Here is a 21,478-nt window from a genome sequence, read left to right on the forward strand (position 1 = left end):
GAAAAGGGTCTAGATTTGCAGCAATTAGAACTAATGACAAGCCATTGAGTCTTAGGGGATTCATGAAGATGGACAATTAAAATATGGACCGGTACAAATAATAAAAGGCTAATGGTATGTTGAGCTTTGCAAAAAAAAAATTGGAAGAGAAGTATGAGGATTGTATCTGCAGAATTGCGAAGGTTAATGAATTGTTTAATTGAAGTTTTCATGATATTAAAGAGAACTAATGGGATGGATAAAAAAATTATTTCATTGTGTTGAGGAATCTAGAACTAGGGCAGAGTCTAAAAACTAGAGCCAGGTATTTCAGGATTGGAATTAAAAACTTATACAAGCAAAGGTTAGTAAAATACTGGAACTATCTTTTATAATGGGCAAATGGGGAGAGGTGAATTATTTTATTGATGTTTTGATAACCAAAAATAACAATACAGGTAAAATGTGCCTGTCTGGAACTTAGTTCAACCATGGTCTTGTTGAATGGCTGAATAGATTCAAGGAATGAAATGGTCTGCACCTGTTCTGTCTTTTTATGTAATTTTGTTGAACATTGTGATCTGCATCTGTTCACTGCACATGCAGTATGGTTTAGTGGCTAATTGTTGCTTTTCTGAATTGTAGTCTGTCTGAATAGCAGATGACTCTGGGTGTTGTATACACATTTCTGTTTCTAGGTGGTAGGGGCTATGAGCAAATACCTCAGGAGTCATTGTGCCTGTCATCGTTGTTGCTGCCTTCATGAACGCTTAAACTACATCATGCCAGCAAGCATAGTGGAAAGTTATTCATTGTTTGAAATTGAAAACTAGGTACAAATTTTGCAGACATCCAATCCATGTGATCTTCCCCATTCTCTTCTTAGTTTGTCTCATAGCCCCACAGTGTGGTGGTTGTTAAAATTACCAATGTAGAGCATTGGGATTGATGCTGTAGGGAGCACTGGCTCAAGTCATTATGAGGTAGAGATGTGTACGTGTTGGTTCTGTGCAGTTCTTCCATTTTAATGGGGACAGTGTAGGTGGATTCTTAGTGGAAGAAAGACTTCAACATTAGTCATGTGTTGCTCACATGCCTAAAGGCCAGGTTTTTTTAAGGTGATAGTGGCTAGCATATTGAAAAATCTGACCACTGTTGGCAGATGCTTGTTAGAAGTACGGGTTTCTGAATATCTATGAACAAATATGTATAACGTCTTTACCATCTTCTCAAGATACCCACTTTACAATGTAAATGTGGATACTTGATACGCGAATGGAAATTAAATCTTTTCAGTGTATTACTCTGGACATTGCGAACAGACAATGTGGCATTGTCTCAGATACAAGCATAGAGGTCATGCAGTCTTGTCACCCCACCATATCCTGTGTATCTTGAAACCAAGACTCTTCAGCCATTACAATTACCTGGATTAAATATCTAAATGTAAAATCCTAGTTGTTTCCCAATAACAACTACACAGCCAGTATGACTTGGGTAGTAGTTATAGAAATATAACAATATTCAAGTTTACAGTTTATTTGTAACGCTTAAGTGAATGCCCCCTTCCATAATTTATCTGATGCAATTTAAATGTCAGCAGCATGAATAATAACAGAAATTATTACAGCAGTAAAAACAAAGTAGTAATAGTAGACTATCTGAAAAACTAATGCACAGAACAAAATAAAATTGCAAGTCTTCTTTCCAGTAACTTAGTTGACCAACCTCAGTCCCAAGACTCCACGTGAGCATTTTGCATGTCTGAGCTTTGCATAGACTGTAGTGGGATCCCCTTAATTAAACTACCTTTATATGTTGCACTATGGGCATAGAACAATTCTTAGGCATCATCTGCAGAACGATGTGGTGTTTAAATAAAACATATTGAATATGGATTTTGGGTGGGGTTTGGAAGGGAAGAATGTTAACGTTGGGTTGCTTTTGGTGTCAAAGCCTTTAAATTCAAATAATCAGTACAATTCATGTTTGCTCCAATTGTTGCAGTAATGTGCCCAGAACCTTGGAGTTCCCTCTGTTACATCAGTGTTGGTCTTCCATTTCCATTTTGAATTAAAACTTCAAGCTGCTGGAAAAATATCACTCCACATCATGCCAAGCATTTCTGTGGACTCAAAAGGTTCCAGACTCTCAAAACCAGATTTATTGCAGTTATGGTAGAGGGACCCTAAATATGAAAAGTACTGCCCATTCCTAACATGATCCAAATTTGTTTCATTGCAGGTGCTGTGCTATACAACAGACTAAGTGAGTATATTTTAACTGAAGAACAGTTGCAAGAAAATTGTTATCCAAGGCCTCATCCAGAGAAACCAGGTGTTGCAGTGATTTTTAATCAGAATGAGAAAAAGAATAACATTGACCGTAAGTAAAAGTATGTCACTTGATAAGATTGTTAAACAAAAACTAAATAAAGTGAATGCATGACCTAATATCCTCCATTCAGTCACCTTTAATTATCCTACTATGACAAGTGAAGTATTTGTGATAACTAAGCAACTGATCCAGAGTTATTATATCAGTTAAAATAATTTATCAATATCCAAATAAAACTTAGAATTAAAAGTTTGTATTCTTATGATTTAGCTTCAATAAGGATCTGTTGTCGTTGTGGAGCTGAATATGCTGTTTCTGTTAGCGGGAACTGTATCCGGAAAGAAGAGTGCAACTATCACTGGGGCCGGATGCGTCGTCAAAAAGGTAAAGGAGGAATACTTAAATTGAGGAAATTTTTCTCATATTTCTAGTCTCGAGGTACAATCGAAGAATATCTATCATTACAATACCGTGCCCCTGAGTTTCCTAGTGGATTTTATGAGTAACAATCTTTTTTGTTTATGATTTACAGTTTTAGTCTTCCCAACCACCCCTCCACCACCATCCTAAGGATCAGAGTATGACTGGTCACTTTATATAGAATGCATAAAAGTGCATTCTATATAAACTGACCAATAAAACTCTGATTCTTTGAATTTGCAGGAAAATTGTTACAACCTTGTTAGCGTTTAACTGTGTTTATATGTATCAGTACTAAATTATCCTAATCTGCAGTTCTTGATAGGCCATAACAAAATCCATCTTTCATACATTGGTTGTTACCTTGAACACTATTTCTAATTTAACAGTCCTTAGATATTCCCTTTAAATGATTAACTGCACCACAAAAATGTATATTACTCTCAAACCTTAAAACCTAATGTTTTCACGTTAATGTGAGGAGCTAAGTAATTGTCTGTGTAGAGAAAATTCCAGTAGTAGTTCTCTAAATGACCTAGTTTTCATTCTCTCTTAATTCTCACCCATTTCCCCCACCAAACTAACTGGATGCCATTGCCTACATCAAATGCCTGATCTAAGTAACCATCAAACTACCTTTCTCCGCAATGACAACCCTCCATTGTCACATTTCCAAACATGACACAGAAAAAAGCATCAACCTCTCAGAACATTTGTACTAATCGTGGATTCTTCTTGGTACTGAAGCCAAAAGAAATCCCAGATTTTCTTCCCTTTTGTTAAAACCAGACTATTTTCTTGTCTTGTTTATGCTGTAGTACCTGGTGGTTGGGAAACACAGTACAACTGCTGTGGAGGAGCAGTGGGATCTCCAGGCTGCCAAACGGCAAAGGTAAGAGCTTTAGGTGATCGATCATGTTTCTCATTAACTAAATGAAATAAAAATTTAGAAATATTTATACTCCACAGGTATCAGCAATGTTGTGGTTTAAGTTAATTGGGGAACAGAATATCCATAGTACCCAATTTAAAGACTGGCAGTGGTAAAATAGGTGATCTTAATATTGCTTACAGGTATTGATTATTCCTTTGCATAAGAATGATCTCTAATTCTTGAAGTGTACACATTACTTCTCCCATACTTGTACTGTGGCAAGGTAGACTTGCCACCTATTTCAACTTTTATTCGTAGATTATTTACGCTTTAGTACACCACAGCTGTAAGATGTTACACAGGATAAAATAAAACAATAAATTAAAAATCAACACCAAATTAGGAAGGCACCCACAAGGTACTAATTTACTGAGTAGACTGTCAGGTTAGTACTGTTTACATTGTCTGATGTATTAAGGCACTTGCACACTAAACTTGTCTATATAACTGAACATGCAGCTGAATTAAATAAAATGAACACAACACAACTGCAGTGTCATACCAGCAGAAAGAGTAAAATTACAGATCAATGAAAATTCAAACATTTCAATAATCCCAGTGAGAGCTGTCTGTGCCACTAATGTGGTGAATGATTGAACCATCAGAGACCCAGAAAGCTCAGTCATTTTCTCAGGATCATTTGCCCCTCGCTGCACTGGCACTTCCTCAGCTTGACACAAAACATTGCGTTTCATAAGATGGGCACATTTCTTCTCCAATGAACCCTCATTATCCTTGATACTAATTGTTATATCAATGAAAGCAGCATCTCTACCCTTCTTGAGAACAGCATCAGGGATTCAGCAACTTCCGTTGTCCACAACAAATCTCACCTTCTTAAAAACAGATCATGCGTACTGCGCCGCCTTGTTATGCACCAACTCGATGGTTTGCTTATGCCTCTTGGTATGTAGCATCTTTACCACAGAACACTGGCCTGACACATGCCCCAATGATTTGCCAGATCGCACCTCCTGCAGGATTTATCCATAGCAACGGCCAAACTGCACTTGACAGGGTAGTTGTTAGTTCTAATAAGTAATGAATTAATAAAGTTAGACTCAGAAAATGAGTAAAAACCCCTTAATCCAAGTTAGGATCACCCTTGAAATAGGTTACCCCAATTCCCTGCACCGGGAGGCGAGTCCATTGAAAGAATTCCTCCTCTCTCCAACTTGCATAGAATGTAGAACAGTACAGCGCAGGAACAGGCCCTTTGGCCCACAATGTTGTGCTGAACCAATAACATTAGTAATAAAATGCCCAATTAAACTAATCCCTTCTGCCTACACAATGTCCATATCCTACCATTTCCTTCATATTCACGTGCCTATCTAAGAGCTTCTTGAATGCCCCTGTCATATTTGCCTCCATCCCCAGGCAGTGCATTCCAGGCACCCACCACTCTGTGTAAAACAAAAACAAACTTGTCCTGCACATCTCCTTTGAAGCTACCCACTATTCACCTGAAAGGCATCCCCTCTGGTATTAGACATTTCAACCCTGGGCAAAAGATACTGGCTGGCTGTCTATGCCTCTCATAATCTTATAAACCTCTATCAGATCTCCCCTCAGCCTCTGCCACTCCAGAGAGAACAACCCAAGTTTGTTCAGCCTATCCTCATAGCGCATGCCCTCTAATCCAGAAAGCATTTTGGTAAACCTCTTCTGCACCCTCTCCAAAGCCTTAACATCCTTCCTATAATGGGGTGACCAGAACTGAATGCAATACTCCAGGTGCGGCCTAACTAAAGTTTTATAAAGCTGCAGCATAATTTCCTGACTCTTGAACTCAGTGCCTCGACTAATGAAGGCAAGCATGCCATATGCTGTCTTTACCACCCTATCAACCTGTGTAGCCACTTTCACGGAGCTATGAACTTGGACCCCAAGATCCCTCTGCTCATCAACACTGTTAAGGGTCTTGCCATTAACGGTGTACTGTCTCGTTACACTTGATCACCCAAAGTGCAACACTTCCCATTTTGGCTGGGTTGAACTCCATCTGCCATTTCTTCCCCATATCTGCAACTGATCTACATCCCGCTGTATCCTTTGCCAGTCTTCGACACTATCCACAACACCATCAATCTTTGTATCATCTGAAAACTTACTAACCCACCCATGTACATTTTCATCTGGGCCATTTATATATATCACAAACAGGAGAGGTCCCAGTACGGATCCCTGAGGAACACCACTAGTCACAGACCTCCAGCTAGAATAAGTCCCCTCGACCGCTACCCTCTGTCTTCTACGGGCAAGCCAGTTCTGAATCCAAACGGCCAGTTCACCTTGGATCCTATTCATCTTAACCTTCTGGATGAGCCTCCCATGAGGGAACTTGTCAAACGCCTTACTAAAATCCATGTAGACAACATCCACAGCTCTACCTTCATCAATCACCCTCGTCCTGTCGTCAAAATACTCAATCAAGTTAGTAAGGTACAACTTGCGCTGCACAAAGTCATGCTAACTGTCCCTAATTAGGCTATGGTTTTCCAAATGCTCATAAAATCCTATCCGTAAGAATCCTCTCCAGTAACTTCTGTACCACTGACGTGAGACTCACCGGTCTATAGTTACCAGGTGGGCACTTCTTGAATAATGGAACAACATTAGCTACTCACCAGTCCTCCGGGACCTCACATGTGGCTAGAGAGGACACGAAGATATTGGTCAAGGCCCCAGCAATCTCATCTCTTGCCTCTCTCAGTAACCTGGGGTATATCCCATCAGGCCTCAGGGACTTGTCTACATTAATGCTCTTTAAGAGACCCAACGCTATCTTGAAATACCCGCACATATTATCGTGCTCCACACTGATCTCCCTATCCTCCATGTCCTTCTCCTTGGTAAGTACTGATGCAAAGTACTCATTAAGGAACTCACCCACATCCTCCACTTCCAAGCACGTTTCCTCCTTTATCCTTGAGTGGTCCTACCCTCTCCCTAGTTATCCTCTTGATGTATGCATAGAATGTCTTGGGATTCTCTTTAATCCTACTTGCCAAGGACTTTTCATGGCCCTTCCTGGCTTTCCTAATTCCCTTCTTGAGTTCCTTTCTGGCTTCTTTATAATCCTCAAGTGCTCTGTTTGATCCTAGCTTCCTAAGCTTTACATACTTTTCCTTTTTCTTCTTGACTAAATTCACCACCTCTCTCGACATCCAAGGTTCTCTTACCTTGCCATCCGTGTCCTTCCTTCCTTCCTTACTGGAACATACCTGTCCTCTACTCTGTGCAGTTGGTCTTTAAACACCCTCTGCTGTCAGATGTGGACTTGCCCAAAAACAGCTGTTCCCAATTAATTCTCCCTAGTTCCTGCCTAATGCTCCTGTAATTTGCCCTGCTCCAATTTAATACTCTCCCGCAAGATCTGTACTTATCCTTATTTATAGCTATCTTAAAACTGAAGGAGTTATGGTCACTGTTCCCTAACTGTTCTCCCACTGAAAGGTCGGTCATCTGGCCAGGCTCGTTACCCAACACCAGGTCCAGTACGGCCCCTCCTCTTGTTGGACTATTGACAAATTGATTTAAGAAACCCTCCTGATTACACCTAACAAATTCTTCCCCGTCTAAATCTCTTACACAAGTTTATATTAGGAAAGTTGAAGTCCCCATGACAACAACCCTATTCATTTTACACCTTTCCCTAATCTGCCTGCTTATCTGTTCCTCAATGTCCTGGTGGCTACTGGGGGGCCTGTAGTATAATCCCATCAGAGTGATTGCATCTTTCTTATTTTTGAGTTCGACCCATATAGACTCAGTGGACGAGCCCTCCATTATGTCCCCTCTGAAGGTAGCTGTGATATTGTCCCTGATTAGTAGTGCAACTCTTTACTCCCCCCCCCTCCCCCCAACCCCTTTATTTTTAACCTCTCTATCATTTCTAAAACATCAAAACCCTGGAACATTAAGCACCCATTCCTGTCCTCCTTCTCAACCAAGTTTCTGTTGTGGCCACAACATTCATAGTTCCATGTACTGATCCATGCTCTCAGTTCATCACCCTTACCCATAATACTCCTAGCATTCAAATACACACACTTCAAACTGTCCGTCCCATCGTGTCTATTACTTTGCTCCTGCCTGATTTTACTGGCCCTGCCATCTACCTTCCTCTCAGTCCCTCCACTTACTGACCTGGTGCTCTAGTTCTCACCCCCATGTCAAAGTAGTTTAAACCCTCCCAAGTAGCACACCAGCCCCACTATTACCAACTCTATCAAGAGGTATATCAAACACCCTACCAGTATGGTCCTTAAGACTCTTGAGTTCTCTATACCCAATAATTCTGTTTTCAAGATCAATTCGTGACTATCTGAAGGACAGAGGGACCAAAGTGTCTCTTGCCCTTCTAAAGCCCTCTAGCTTCCTAATCATAATGGGGATCTGGATAGTCGACTTAGGAATACCCAGACCCCCATCATGAGCCCTACTGTACACAAGACCATTATTAACACCAATTGGAAGATGTAAAATCTTTTTAACAAATATTCCAATAACATTAATTCTTGACAGCATTTTGTTATGCCTCGTTTAAAATTAAAACATAAGAAAAATGAGATGTAACACTGGGTATGCTTAAGTCTGGCCTTTATAGATTGTTTCTCTCAAGTACAATGAGAATTACTTATTACCTTGAACAAGACAACACCAGAAAAGGAATGTTTTCTTTATAGCAGCACATTGCTGTTTAGGACCTTGCTTTGGCTGAATGGATTGCCTTGGTTCCTACACTGCATCAACTGATTACAATACAAAGTATTATTTTGGCTCTAATGCATTTTGAGATGTCTTGGGAGAGTGAAAGATGCCGAATAAAAGGAAGACTTCCCATGTCGCAACAGTGGTAAGGCTGCTAGTGTTCCAATGAGGCAGACTTTTCACATGTTAGTAAATTCATGTCCATCTTTTAACACCAGATGACTTAACTGGATCACTGCAGTTAGCAGCAAAAACTACAAAGGAGGCTTTGAGGAAAATTTACAGAAACAGCAAACTAAGATTTCCTGGAAATTAAAAATAAATGTTAAATTAATAATTTAACATTTGTAATTCTTCTGATTCATGTTTTGTTACAACTATTATGCATGTAACAATAATACAGAGCATGTGTTCCATTTACAGCAACATGTTCAGGATGGTCGCAAAGAAAACTTAGCTGGCTTTATGAAGACTTTTGAAAAAGCAATGCCACCAGATGAAAACCCTGGGATCTTCGCTTTGGATTGTGAAATGGTAGAAAATATGAGCATATTACTTTATTGTTCCTCATGATGTAACTGGGTCGAAAATTGTAATTATGTTGCACCACATTATTAAAGCTATGCTCATTTCCCACAAGGAGGAACCTAATGAATACGTGCCATCATTGGGCAGAGGCTCAGGAGTAGGTTAGCTGTTCTTGCGTGAAAAGTGAAACCAAAGGGTTTAGGGAAAACTATAAAAGATACTGCTGATGTTGCTAGGTTAATTATTCTCTGCCTAACAGAACTTTAAACAACCAAGTAATTTTCAACATTGCTTGAGAGTAATGAATTGAACAAAATAGTACAGATGTGCCATGCAGCACAAATAGCCAGAAAGTCTTTTTAGAATTAGTTTATTTGAAATGTAAAAAAAATGAGGTTAGAGGTATACATCAGGATTTTATCCTTCTAATGTATTGAACCAGTTGCTTTAAGTGATAATTTGAGTCACTGATCACAATCACTGTAATGTTTTCACTGGATATCCTTTTTAAAACTATATTTTCAGTCAATTTGTAGGGTGATTTTTCCACTTAAGATCCTTTTTGTTTTAAAATTCAGAGCATTATACAAAATTTTGAAGAAAAATAAATGCTGGGTGATTTTTAAGAACCCAACTTCATAGAAGCTTGTCCATATAATAATGCTATAAAATTTAAGGCGAATTGGAAAGTATAATAATATGAGGCTTCATGATATACTGGTTTGTTTTCTTGAATACATTTAACAAACGGGTTATTTTCTTTCTAGTGCTACACAAAGCAAGGTTTGGAGCTGAGCAGGTTGACCGTTGTAGACTCTGACCTAAAGGTGGTGTATGATACATTTGTCAAGCCAGACAATAAGGTCATTGATTACAACACCAGGTACGTTATTAAGTCAACAGTTGGAAGTCTTTGCAACATTTTAGAATTAGCTTAGCATGACAAATGCTTTCTGCAGTTTTCTTTTCAAGACTTGAACTAATTCATCGTATCATAGTCCAAGGAACTAGTTCCATTACCACCTATCGCTTGCCAGCTCTTGCCCCACCCCTCCCTTTCGCCTCTATACTGGCAATTTTCCCTCCACAGATGCTGCCTGACCTCCTGAATTCCTCCAGCAGCTCATTTCTTTTACTCCAGATTCCAGTATCTGCAGTCTCTTATGTCTCCACTCTACGTTACTGAGGATTGACCATAGTTATACAGGAAGATAACTAGTCATTGTGCAGAGAAGATTTTATTTTCATGAATAGAATTATGGCCTCAGATATTGTACTGAATCAAAAGTCTATATCAATTCTATACTTGTGTACTTCCCAGCAACATCTGGATTCCAGTTTGAATTTAATAGTTAGACTGTTGGGCCAATAATGTAAACTGTCTTCCCTAGTTACAAATGTTAATAAACTTAATTATTTAGTTCAATATCTTTTGAAAATTAGTGTTCGCTCTCCCATACTTGTATCTGAATTCCAAAAGTTTACCTCTTGCATGGATGTAGTTTAATGCTGCCATCAGCACTCCATTGCCTGTCACAAGGACTGATTATGACCAGTCTGATCAACCCCATGGACAATATAGAAGTTAAACCTAATACTAAATGCAGATATGCACTGTTTAGTAGTGAGAAATATAATTGGCCGACTCAGCACATCCAGACATAGTCAGACTGGGAACTGGTTCAATGCTTTGCTTAATGATATGACTGTTATTGAACCATTGAGTTTGAACATAATTTCTTGTAAGTTCCATTTAAAGCAAGCCATGTTAGTTGGGAAGAACTTGATGGGAATGGGGTGACCCTTGCATTTTACATCGACACAGTACAGAATAATACTTTAAAGTATGAAATAGAAAACTTAGCTCTACATTGACACAGTACTTTTGATTTTGGTGATGAGTTGAAAAATGGATTGCATTGGCTTTATCTCTAAGATTAGACATCTTCTGAAGGCATTGAATATAGTGCTGCTTTGTTTATTCTTTCCTGAGCATCCTTTGTACTCTACTGGAGTTTTGTTCACCCAAAATCTTGCTTCTACTGGTCAGAAGTTTCCCTTTGGGTGCACTCTAAAAGTTAGACCTGAAAATGCACTGGATTTTGCATCAGTTTGCTAGTAACGAGGTATTTTCCACACCTCATAGGAATGGGCAAACCTAAGCTGGAGATGAATCAGCAGTGGTAGTTGGAGCCCAGCTACTCTTATTTCTTTCAATACAAATCTCATTAAAACATCATTTAGGCACAATTCCCACAGGAGCCAGTCTGAAGAATGTTTTTCAGACTTTAATTGAGATTAAAAATTGGGAAGACTGAAATTATTGTCCTCAGCCCCTGACAGTGTTATTTCTCTTGCCACCTATATCCTCCAGCTTCTCGTCTGGTATCATAGACAGAACCAGGCTGTTCACAACTTTGGCATTCATTTTGACTCTGAGCTGAACTTCCTGCTTGTATTCTCTTCTGCTTGCATCGCACTCCCAATAACTTGGGAATCAACCATACAGGGCTCTTCTAGCCGATGTCTCATCTTCCATCGGTAATAACCTTCGCTCATCCAAAGCTCTGCTGACTGTTTCCCTCTTCCCGCAGCTCCTGCTCGACCAATGCTCTGATTTTTTTTTAATTTCTACCGTTTAAAATCTACCTTTGCCTCATCTCCATCCATTTTCGCAACATTCTTCAGCCTCTCAGTTCCCCGAGAACCCAGCATCTCTCCATCTATGTACTGGTGGATTGTTTGATGGTTAAAGGCAAACATTCAAGATCTGGATATGCTGTTGTTAAATGCATAACCCACATGTTCAGAATTTGGTGTCTTTTAAAACATCTTAAATGTTTATATCAAGATTTTATTTGAATCTTAGTATCAATATGAAGGAAACATCGGGCCACTTGAATTTATAGAGAGGGGTCTTACATTCTTCTCTGTTCATTGTAGATTTTCTGGTGTAACAGAAGAGGATATGGCGAGCACAACAATCACCATCCGAGATGTCCAGGCAGTATTACTGAATATGTTCAGTGCTGCCACCATATTAATTGGGCACAGCTTGGAAAGTGATTTATTTGCACTAAAGGTATGTTTCTTTTAAATAAAACTAGTAACTTTACATTCATTCCTTCAAGCAAATGCTGCAGTAGTTAACATAAATCTTGCTGTAATGTTTTTGCAGCAAAATAACAATTGCATAGGAATTATTTAGAAAAGTATAGCACTTCATGATGCACTGTAGACTTATTTTTCAAATTAACCTTAATTAAAATGGTTCTCAATAAGAAAACATTTATTCAAAATGTGTTGGCTGTTACGTTATGCAGGACTTTCCATATTCCTGGTTAACCACATGATGCAGAAAAGGGATTTAAGTTGTACGTACCTGGGAGTCTTGTAATCCAAGATACCACTTAGTTCGGATATATAAATGCAACCAGCCTTTATACAATTAATACAAGCATGCAGAAGAGAGCTGTGGTGAGAATTTATCTGAGAGTTGGAATTCATCAGGTTTTATGCAGTTAAAAATGAAGGCAATGATTAGCAATCGAACAGATGCGGATATTACCTATATAAGCTGGTGGACTAATGATCATTCGACCTATCCCATAGCCCTGCTCACAGGTCTCAGGCAGAGAGCTACATCCCATTCCATGCCATTTCAATTCCCATTCCCACAATGACCTGTCCGTCCTCTGCCTTCTCTACAGCCAGGATGAGGCACAACATAAACTGGAGGAGCAGCACCTCATATTCTGAGTAGTCTACAACCCAGTGGCATGAGTATTGAGTTTTCCCCCATCTTCTCTCCCCCCCCCCCCAAATTCTTCCTCCAGTCCTCCCATTTTTGTCCCCTTTCTATTATACCCACCCCCCAGCCCATCTTTGCGCCCCCTCCCCCTACTGGTTCCATCCACCCCCGACACATGCAGTTCACCCACAGGTTCCCCTCCCCCATCTGGTTCTGGTTCCAACTGCCGTACACCTCTCCCCTAATGGTTCCCTGGTAGCCTTTGTGTTCCTGCTTATCACCCTCCAGCAGCAGTCTCCAATCTTCACACTCCCCTCCCCACTTGCTCCATCTTTTCTTTCCCTTTTTTCCCTCTTTCCTCTCTCTTTGTCTGCCTCTACCTATCATTCACCTGCTGCTGTCTCCCAGCTCCACCCTGCTCCCCTGGCACAACCTGCCTGTTGTCTTACACCCCTCCTCAGTTCACCAGTTGCCTTGAAATCCTTTCTTGCCACTCCCCTTTACACTGGCCATCTCACCCCTCCACTCTCAGTCCTGATGCAGGGTTTCGACCTGAAACGTAGACAATTCCTTTCCTCCCACAGGTGCTGCTTGACCCCCAGAGTTCCTCCAGCTTGATTGTTCATTGCTCCAGATTCCAGCATCTGCAGTCTCTTGTGTCTTCCCTTTTCAAATTGTCCCTTTTTTTATGTTCATTATCAATCACCCATCAAGACTTGAACATGTTGCATTTTACTAAATCCATCCCCATCTCTTTCAGATCTGCATGTGTAAAACTTTCCGGTCAGGTTTTCGTCCAGTCATGATATGAAGCAACCCTTTTCAAAGTCCACAAAAAATGCATCATATCTGTGCTCACTGATCAACATTCCGTCACTGTCTATCAATACCTTAAGTTCAACATTCTTCTCATTGTTATTTGGATTTCAACAAGGTCTTGCTCCTCCCTGTCGTTTAAACCATCCCAACTCTCTCAAACCTAAGTTTTTGCTCTCCCATTTCTGAACTCTTACACATCTCTAGATTTAATTATTTGGTAGTCATGCCTTCAGTTCTTAATTGTTCAATCCTGGAGTACACTTCTTAAACCTCCACAACTTTCTTTCTCTTTTAGAAAAAATCCTTAAGATCTTCCTCTTTGGACAAACCTTTGGTTACCCATCCTAATATTTTCCTTTCATGCCTTACTGTCAAATTTTATTTGATAACTGTCCTGTGAAGCACTCCTGGGATATATTTTTATGTTAACGGTACTATCAAATTGAAGTTATATTGATGTAACTTAGTACATTGAATGACAATTTGGCTGGAAAGTTTAAAATAAACACAGAGGAGACTGATTTTCATGAATTCCAAAGAATAAATAGAATTAAAGAATAGATGTGGTATAATAAAGATTCAGTACTTGTATTTCTTTCTCTTCAGCTTATACATAGCACCGTGATTGATACAGCGATTGTGTTTCCACATCGACTGGGATTGCCATATAAAAGAGCACTGAAAAATTTAATGGCAGACTACCTCAAACGTATTATCCAGGATAACGGTAAGTGGTCAATGGCAAAGCAAATTTCTTTCACCTATGAATGTAAGCAGATGCGAGAACTGGGATTGGAAACTCTAGTTACATAAAAATAATCTTATATTTAAGTATGAGTTTACTTTTGGCTTTTAAATTGTTGACATTGAATCTAAAGTACAAGATATGCCAGTAATATCCCATTACCCTTCAGGATAGTAGGCTATAGATGACTGGAGATGGGAAATGTCTGCAGTAGAACTGAAAGCATTTCTGCAACTCCTAAAAGCTTGGGTGCAATCCATTAGTTGATTTATTTTTAAAGAGCTGGTCTAACACTGATTTAAGTCATTTGTTGGAGTGCCAAGGCTACAAGCTTCTACTGGAAAGCAACAAGTTATCAAGCCAAAGCTCAAAATTCTTTCCAAATTCTTCTGTATCCAATAATATTTTATTTATAAGCATATGGGAACATTTAACTATTGAATAATGTTACTGTAAATAGGACAATGCAAAACCTTGAAATGCAATTGCAATATTTCTCATCTTGTGGAAAGAGGCCTGGTCAAAGAACCGTTCTTGAATGTTGGAATGGCATTATTGAAACTAATTAGTTTTCTTTTTGCCAACTACAATTACCAGCATATAGGAAGGTCGGTTTTGGATTTTTATCCTGGATTTCTTTAATTGTGAAATCATTGTAATTTGAAATATTTGTGGCAGAAATCCAGTGCATACACTGGGCCAAATCATGCCAGCTGTGGCTAAATAATTCCAAATGGAACCACTGGTATTCAGCTGCCCAAACATAACTAAGCCCTCAACCTGCACAAGTGCACTGTGCAACATGGAAATCCAGTATTTACCAATTTGATATTTGAAACTGTCATTTCGCCCCACCACTGGACTCCATCTAAATCAGACCTGGCAGACTATTTGAAACCCTGTACTTTGCACACTAGTTTAGGAGGCATAGGAAGAAAGTAAGGTATGTTAAAATTCTTTTGATCTTATTCAGTGTTTTTAATTTGTTTTTAATTTTTTTTAATTTTGATTTTATGTTTAATTATTTACTTCAACTTTAATGGTTTTTAAATGTCTTTGAACGTCAGAGGCATTGAAACAATTAAAGTGACTGACTGATTTCAGCATTGGAAAGCTCTGCATCCTGCATTGCCGTTTGTCAGAACATTTCAGGGGTGGGACTCTGTCAGGGACACTGCACCCTCCCACGGCCTCTGGAAACAGAGGGCTGCTGATATAGGCCCTCTGCATCTGGACATAGTAGGTGAAGATGTGTGAAGACCCTGGGTGGCAATTCTGGGCAGCAGTCTCTGTCCAATATGATTTGGCCTATGAAATTTGTGTTTTAAAATCAGAACTGCACACTTTTTTGCCAGCAATTTCTAGATTTCTGTGTTTAACTGTGCGTGTATGTACACCAGAAGTTGTCCTCAAACAGATCTGAATCAGTTGTGATTTTCTGTGGAACCGCGTTACCTTGGGATTGATTTCAAACCATATACATGCTAACTACTTCAAAGCCATCCGAGAGACAGGTGACTTAACACCACTTTTGCGTTGATTTACAGATTCTTTCCAGGAGTGTTAAGACCTTGTCTTTTGCCCTGAAACGTTTGCCAGTTTTCGGTACATCGCCATCTATGACAATTATTAAAAATTCTGTACTACATTCAAATTGCCCTTTATGCAGTGATAATCTATTATTACACCAGTTTCTCCAAGTAAATGAAAATAAAAAAAGCTGCAGATGCTGGAAATCTAAAATAAAAACAGAACATGCTGGAAACACTCAGCAGGTCAGGGTGTATCTATGAAAAGAGAAACGGGTAACATTTCAGATCAAAGACACTTTTTATCAGTGTGTTCTTAGTCTTCAACCTGAAGTGTTAACTCTGTTTCTCTTCCCACAGATACAGCCTGACCAGATGACTATTTCTAATATTCTCTGTTTTTTGTTTTAGCAGATTCTCCAACATTGCCTTGACAAGTAACATGGTTATAAAGCTTAGTAAAGACAGCATTGTTGAGGACTTCAACAAATCTTAGGTAGTTATAAAAAGAGGTAATTTCTTCAGTAATTCTCATCTTTATTTCCATTACCTAGTTGAAGGACATGATTCCAGTGAAGATGCTAGTGCCTGTATGGAACTAATGATCTGGCGATTAAAAGAAGATGCAAAACTAAGAAGATGACATCTCCTGTGTCTTTTCTTTTGTCATGCATGTAAAGGACTGGCATTTTCAACAAGATTCATAATGGATATGACGTGATAAGGATGTTATAATTTGTAGGACTTTTGCAAAACTAGAGGCAAAGTTTGGCTTTTTTTTAGAAAGAAAAACGCAATCTGATTCGAAATTGCCTTTTTTTGTTTACAGTATTTATTTGTGTTTTTGCAAATCTTCTCAGAAAAATTACTCCGTGCCCATTGTAAATGTTTAATTACCACAATTCAACTTGGTAGCATTATAACATTTCTTTAAAATGGCATTCCAAGAAATGCAGCCATTCTTGCTGCAACTATTGTGTAAGGTTAAATGTAACTCAAATGTGCAAAGCCAGTGGCTTTTTTAAGTCAGATTTAAGAAAAAGTATGTGGACTTTTGACCCAAAGCAAGTGTGCTTTTCCTACTTTTTCTGTTTCCTTCCTTCAGTTTTGTGTATAATGTGGTTTTCAGTGCTGAAAAAATTAAAGGTATAATTTTCTTTTGTATGTAGTGCCTGCTCAATAACTCTTTCAATTTGCTGCTCATAACTCTTCAAGACTGTACTTGCAAGAATGGCATGGTTTGTTATCTTTTATGTCTAGTGTTGCATTATACTTAGGATATGGAAACCTATTGGGTTGTTCTTCAGATGTCACTTCCTCACTCCGTTCCTATTCTCCACCAAAAAGTAGAATAGTCTTGCACACTTTTTCCTGTAATTTTGTTTTAGTTAATCATTATCTCACCTCTCTTATGCCACCTTAATTGGCCATGAGGGTCCATTTTCAGTAAAGCATAGACCAAACAAGGCACACTGTCTCCCTATTGCACTGGTTAGTCATTCATTACTGCCTAATTTCATACTAATCATCAAGTTGTACTAATATTCTAACTTTGTTACTAGGTTGATCTTTTGTGTGTATTTTCTTGTACTGCAATTTTTTATCATCATGCCAACTGTTGCATTAGAAGTGAAAAAATTATTGGGGAGCATCTTTAGTGAATACATCATTCTTAAAAATGTGCTATATTGTTCTGCTGACCCATGTACCATGGAAATGCTCCCCGAGCACATCCCAGTGCATTTTAAAAAGGTTGGACTAAATTGTTAAATATAGTTGTTGAAACTGAAAATATTGGCTGTTTTTAATAGCTTAAAATTGTACATCAATGGTAATGTCTTTGTTTTAGAAGTGAATACTGCTTTTATATGCAAAATATTTGATGGATTGGATTTGCTTAAGAAAACTTCAAGGTTGGCACTAGACACTTGCTATAATGAATATTCAAGCAGAACTTTAGTTGCACTTACAGTTTTTGTACTGTAGAGTGTTCCTGTCCTGACTATTGCAATTGATTTCTTATGTTTTTTTCAGTAAATTGTATAAATATCTTAGATTATTGTTTACACTTTGGTTTAATATTTAAGATTGAAACTAGGTGACAGCAGATTGAGTGTCACTGGAATCACCAGATTGTTTGTGGGGCTGCTAAAATTTTACATAGAGTCACTTGGCATAAAGGAGTCTTTTACCTTCAAAGGACCGTTTATAGTAGTTATGGATCTGCATATAGAGGTAGAAAGGTGGTCTTGATGTTACTTTGGATAGCTGGTGTCATGTGGTAGAAGGGGCTGGTGTCCTAATGGAATTTCACTAACAATATAAGGAAATTTCATTAGTTAAGATTGCTGTGGACTTATTGAAAGGTCAGTTGATTGCTAATCAGTATGGGATAGATCCATATTGAAAGTATTTCATCATTAGTTCCTAGACAAGGCCAATTTGATGAACTTCAGCAGATGGAAATGTGAATACTGCAGCTAGCCTCTGAGGTATTCAGAGAAAAATCAGCCAAGGTTTCTACCCTCTATCCAATAACCGTCTATGTGTAAGGGAAAATGGTAAAGATCAGTCTGGGGTACAAGAGCTGTCAGCATACTACAGTTGATGCCTGCATAAGATGGTGACTTCAGATTAGGAGAGTTAACTAAAAAATAGTAAATATACAGTCTAAGTTATTCTGTTTTTGGAAGATGGTACATTATAGGTTTTTTTAAATCTTTGAATAGTAAGGAGAAAGATCTGTACTGATTAGAGACAAAAGAGACTGCAGATGCTGGAATCTGGAGAGTTGTTAATCTGTACAGAATATTTTGAGAAAAAAGTTAGTCTTAAGCCACATTATTTTCACAAAGCTCCTTAATGGCTCAACAGACAAAGGTGCCATTTGCTGTGGCCCAATACCATTCAGAAATTTTTATGTTCTTTCCTGGTTTGAGCAGAGTTGGCTCGTCTCAGAGCAATATTTGGGGCACCATAATTTGCCTTGTTCTTTTCCTTAACCCAAAGGCTTTATCTTTCTGTACATGGTTGCTCTACTGTAGGAGCTGCTTTTATAAAGGGCATGTTTATGGCAGGGTTTGGTGAGGATGCAACTTGACTTGTACTTCAGGGATTTGGAATTCACTAAGCAGGAGTTGAGAAAGGAACAGAGGAAATCTGTTCATATTTAATTTCATTGAATGCACAGCTGCAACTGCGGCTAAACAAACATTCATTGTCTAAGCTTTATTTTTTGACGTATTTCAGAAAAGATAACAGTGATGAAACAACAAAGTCAATTTTTAAATATATCCTCTCAGCCCTGCGTTAGCAATAATTGTCCAGCTTTTTACCGAATAACCCCAGGTTTTAATATGTTGAGATAATAGTTACTCTGGAAGGTTAAGCCATTATTCAGGGGACCTGACTCAGAATCTCTGCTTCAACTGCACTCACTGTTTCAGCAAACTACCTTTCTTGATTTTAGACCACTTAATTAAACAAGTCACTTCATGATGGCAGAACAGTCCATTTAAGGACAAAGCAAGCGCTGACCTGCAGAGTTGCTCTCCTTCCTTGCTGTTGAACAGGGAAGGAGGGAGGGAGTGTTCAGACAATCTTACGATACCAACTAAAACAATGAGCTCCAACTCTAGTTGAAAACTTTGATTGGGTCAAAATGAAGAAACAAGCACATTTAAGAAAGCTGTGTTGTAACTGCTATCAAAATTATTAAGTTTGGAGGAGGAGAAAGATTGTTTGGTTTCACTGTCATAAGCACTAAAAGCAATAGTAAATTGTTAACGAGTTTCACTAAAAATGTACAAAAGAACAAAATATTTGCAAACATGACCTTTTGAGTATTTTTTTTAAATCTCCTAAATCATTACCCAATATACCACTTAATATCTTAATCTGTTTAATGTGCTACATATTATTTGTTGTTTGATTTTAATAGATGTAAAGTGCTATGGTTCTTCATGAGAATAATTCAGTGAAGGTTGAGCATTGTTCTGGTTCACAGAACAATGCAGAACCTTAAGTGTTCCTAAGAATAAAAACAGTAAATTTTGTAGACTTGGTATTAAAAGGATGTTCAATTCTTTGACTTTTGTGGCTGTTCCCTGAACAGAAAATAATTATGCTAATAATTTGAAAGTATTGATAAATTTAAATATATTACTGAAATTTTAAGCCAACCTTGCACATTGGATAGAAAACTAAATTTGTGTATAAACATTACTAAGAGCTGTGAGTATACAAAACATATATACTGTAGTAATTTACGTTCTTTGTTTTGCAATAAACTTTTTTTAAAAAAGCGCAAAGAAACACTTGTCAATTGCTTACATTTTAGTGTTTACAATAATATCTCAATTACAGTGAAAATAGATGCTTCAATAGCATGATGCATCATAATTGTTTTCAAATGGGTAGCTTTTAACGAGAAAGTTTATATCTCATTGCTTTTCTCAGCACTTACCCAGTGGAGCACTGTGATCAGATATTTAACCAGACTTCTTTTGTAAGGGAATTGGGCCAATGGGGAAGAGAGCTTCCAGTCTAACTCATACACTTTGTCACTGCCATAACAAAACTTAAATCAATGGAGAAACCCCTAATCCAGAAATTGTCAAGAGAGTGCAAGGTGACAAATTAACCCCCATTGGTGATAGAAGGGATCTAAAAGAAGCATTTGAAATGTACAAGTATATATAAAGGATTATAATTAATGCATTAACTGGTGTTGGTCATTAATTTGTTGTTTTAGTTACAGAACTGTGGATGAGCTTGACAGGAAAAAGTAGTTTAAGGTCTCAGCTGAAACGGAATGTACCTTAACTACAAAATCACATAATATTTTTGCCACTAAAATTGAAGAATTATTGCTCGCACATTTAAAATACTTAAACAAGTAACTCACCGGTGCAAAAGTTTACTTAATGATCAACATTACTTTGTAGAACTGTTCCTTTCCAAAATTACCAACATTTTATCTTAAACAGTTGTATCTTTAAATCCTGATGGATAGTAAAGCTTATTTTGGGTGACTGTCTGATCCATGTAGATTTTTTTTCCAGGGACAGCCTCATCTGTTGACCTCTACACAATGTCTATGACCTTTAGGGTTATAGGTGACCAGGGAGATCGATTTTGGTAATCAGGAAGTCTTTTAACTTTTTCTGTATTGTGTTTTTGGAAGCACATGGTATGTTGTCATCTGTTTCTTAAAGTTGAAAAGCTACATTGTGGTGGCATTGATCACCAATTGAGTTTTGCAGAGCAGTAAAGAGCTTTTAAGTGCTTAACTGACCAGTGAATACCAATGTTAATTTCTATATTGATTGGTGATTATCAAATTGACCTTGGACAGATTGGCTGATTGAACATCTGTTGTAGAAAGATAAAGCTAATGCAAATTTTAGAAACCTAATTTTCACCTGCTCGTATATGTTTTTCTAAATATATAAAACCCACCTTATTTTCAAGTTGGGCTTTATAAACAATCTACACAATGTTGGAATGCAAGTTTCATTGCAAAGCACTGTTAAATATGTCATTATAATATTTATTTTCCTGAAGTGCAATGGTGCTGAATACCTGGTTTAGTTTATTGAAAAATTTGAAGTGCTTCAACAAAATGTACTGTGAAGCTAAATCATCTGTCACTTCATGATGTTAAGAAACTGTTGGCTAAGAATTACAAGTTAAAAAATAGTTACATATGAGCCACTGAA

At 38.1% G+C, this 21,478-nt stretch overlaps 1 protein-coding gene across 2 annotated transcripts in view; it reads left to right on the forward strand.

The window, feature by feature from the left end:
- rexo1 (REX1, RNA exonuclease 1 homolog) overlaps positions 1 to 20,072 on the forward strand; it is a 69,141-nt gene extending 49,069 nt beyond the window's left edge. For both annotated transcript variants that reach the window (XM_052038030.1, XM_052038031.1), the window contains 8 exons: positions 2,224 to 2,364; positions 2,587 to 2,700; positions 3,555 to 3,628; positions 8,810 to 8,920; positions 9,682 to 9,797; positions 11,858 to 11,996; positions 14,091 to 14,211; positions 16,313 to 20,072. In XM_052038030.1, coding sequence (XP_051893990.1) covers positions 2,224 to 2,364; positions 2,587 to 2,700; positions 3,555 to 3,628; positions 8,810 to 8,920; positions 9,682 to 9,797; positions 11,858 to 11,996; positions 14,091 to 14,211; positions 16,313 to 16,401 — 905 coding nt within the window. In that variant the 3' untranslated portion in view covers positions 16,402 to 20,072. The remainder of the gene's footprint in view (positions 1 to 2,223; positions 2,365 to 2,586; positions 2,701 to 3,554; positions 3,629 to 8,809; positions 8,921 to 9,681; positions 9,798 to 11,857; positions 11,997 to 14,090; positions 14,212 to 16,312) is intronic.
- Positions 20,073 to 21,478: the final 1,406 nt, after the last annotated feature.

The sequence above is a fragment of the Pristis pectinata genome, chromosome 24 (genome assembly GCF_009764475.1).
Source record: "Pristis pectinata isolate sPriPec2 chromosome 24, sPriPec2.1.pri, whole genome shotgun sequence".
Classification (NCBI taxonomy): Eukaryota; Metazoa; Chordata; class Chondrichthyes; order Rhinopristiformes; family Pristidae; genus Pristis; species Pristis pectinata.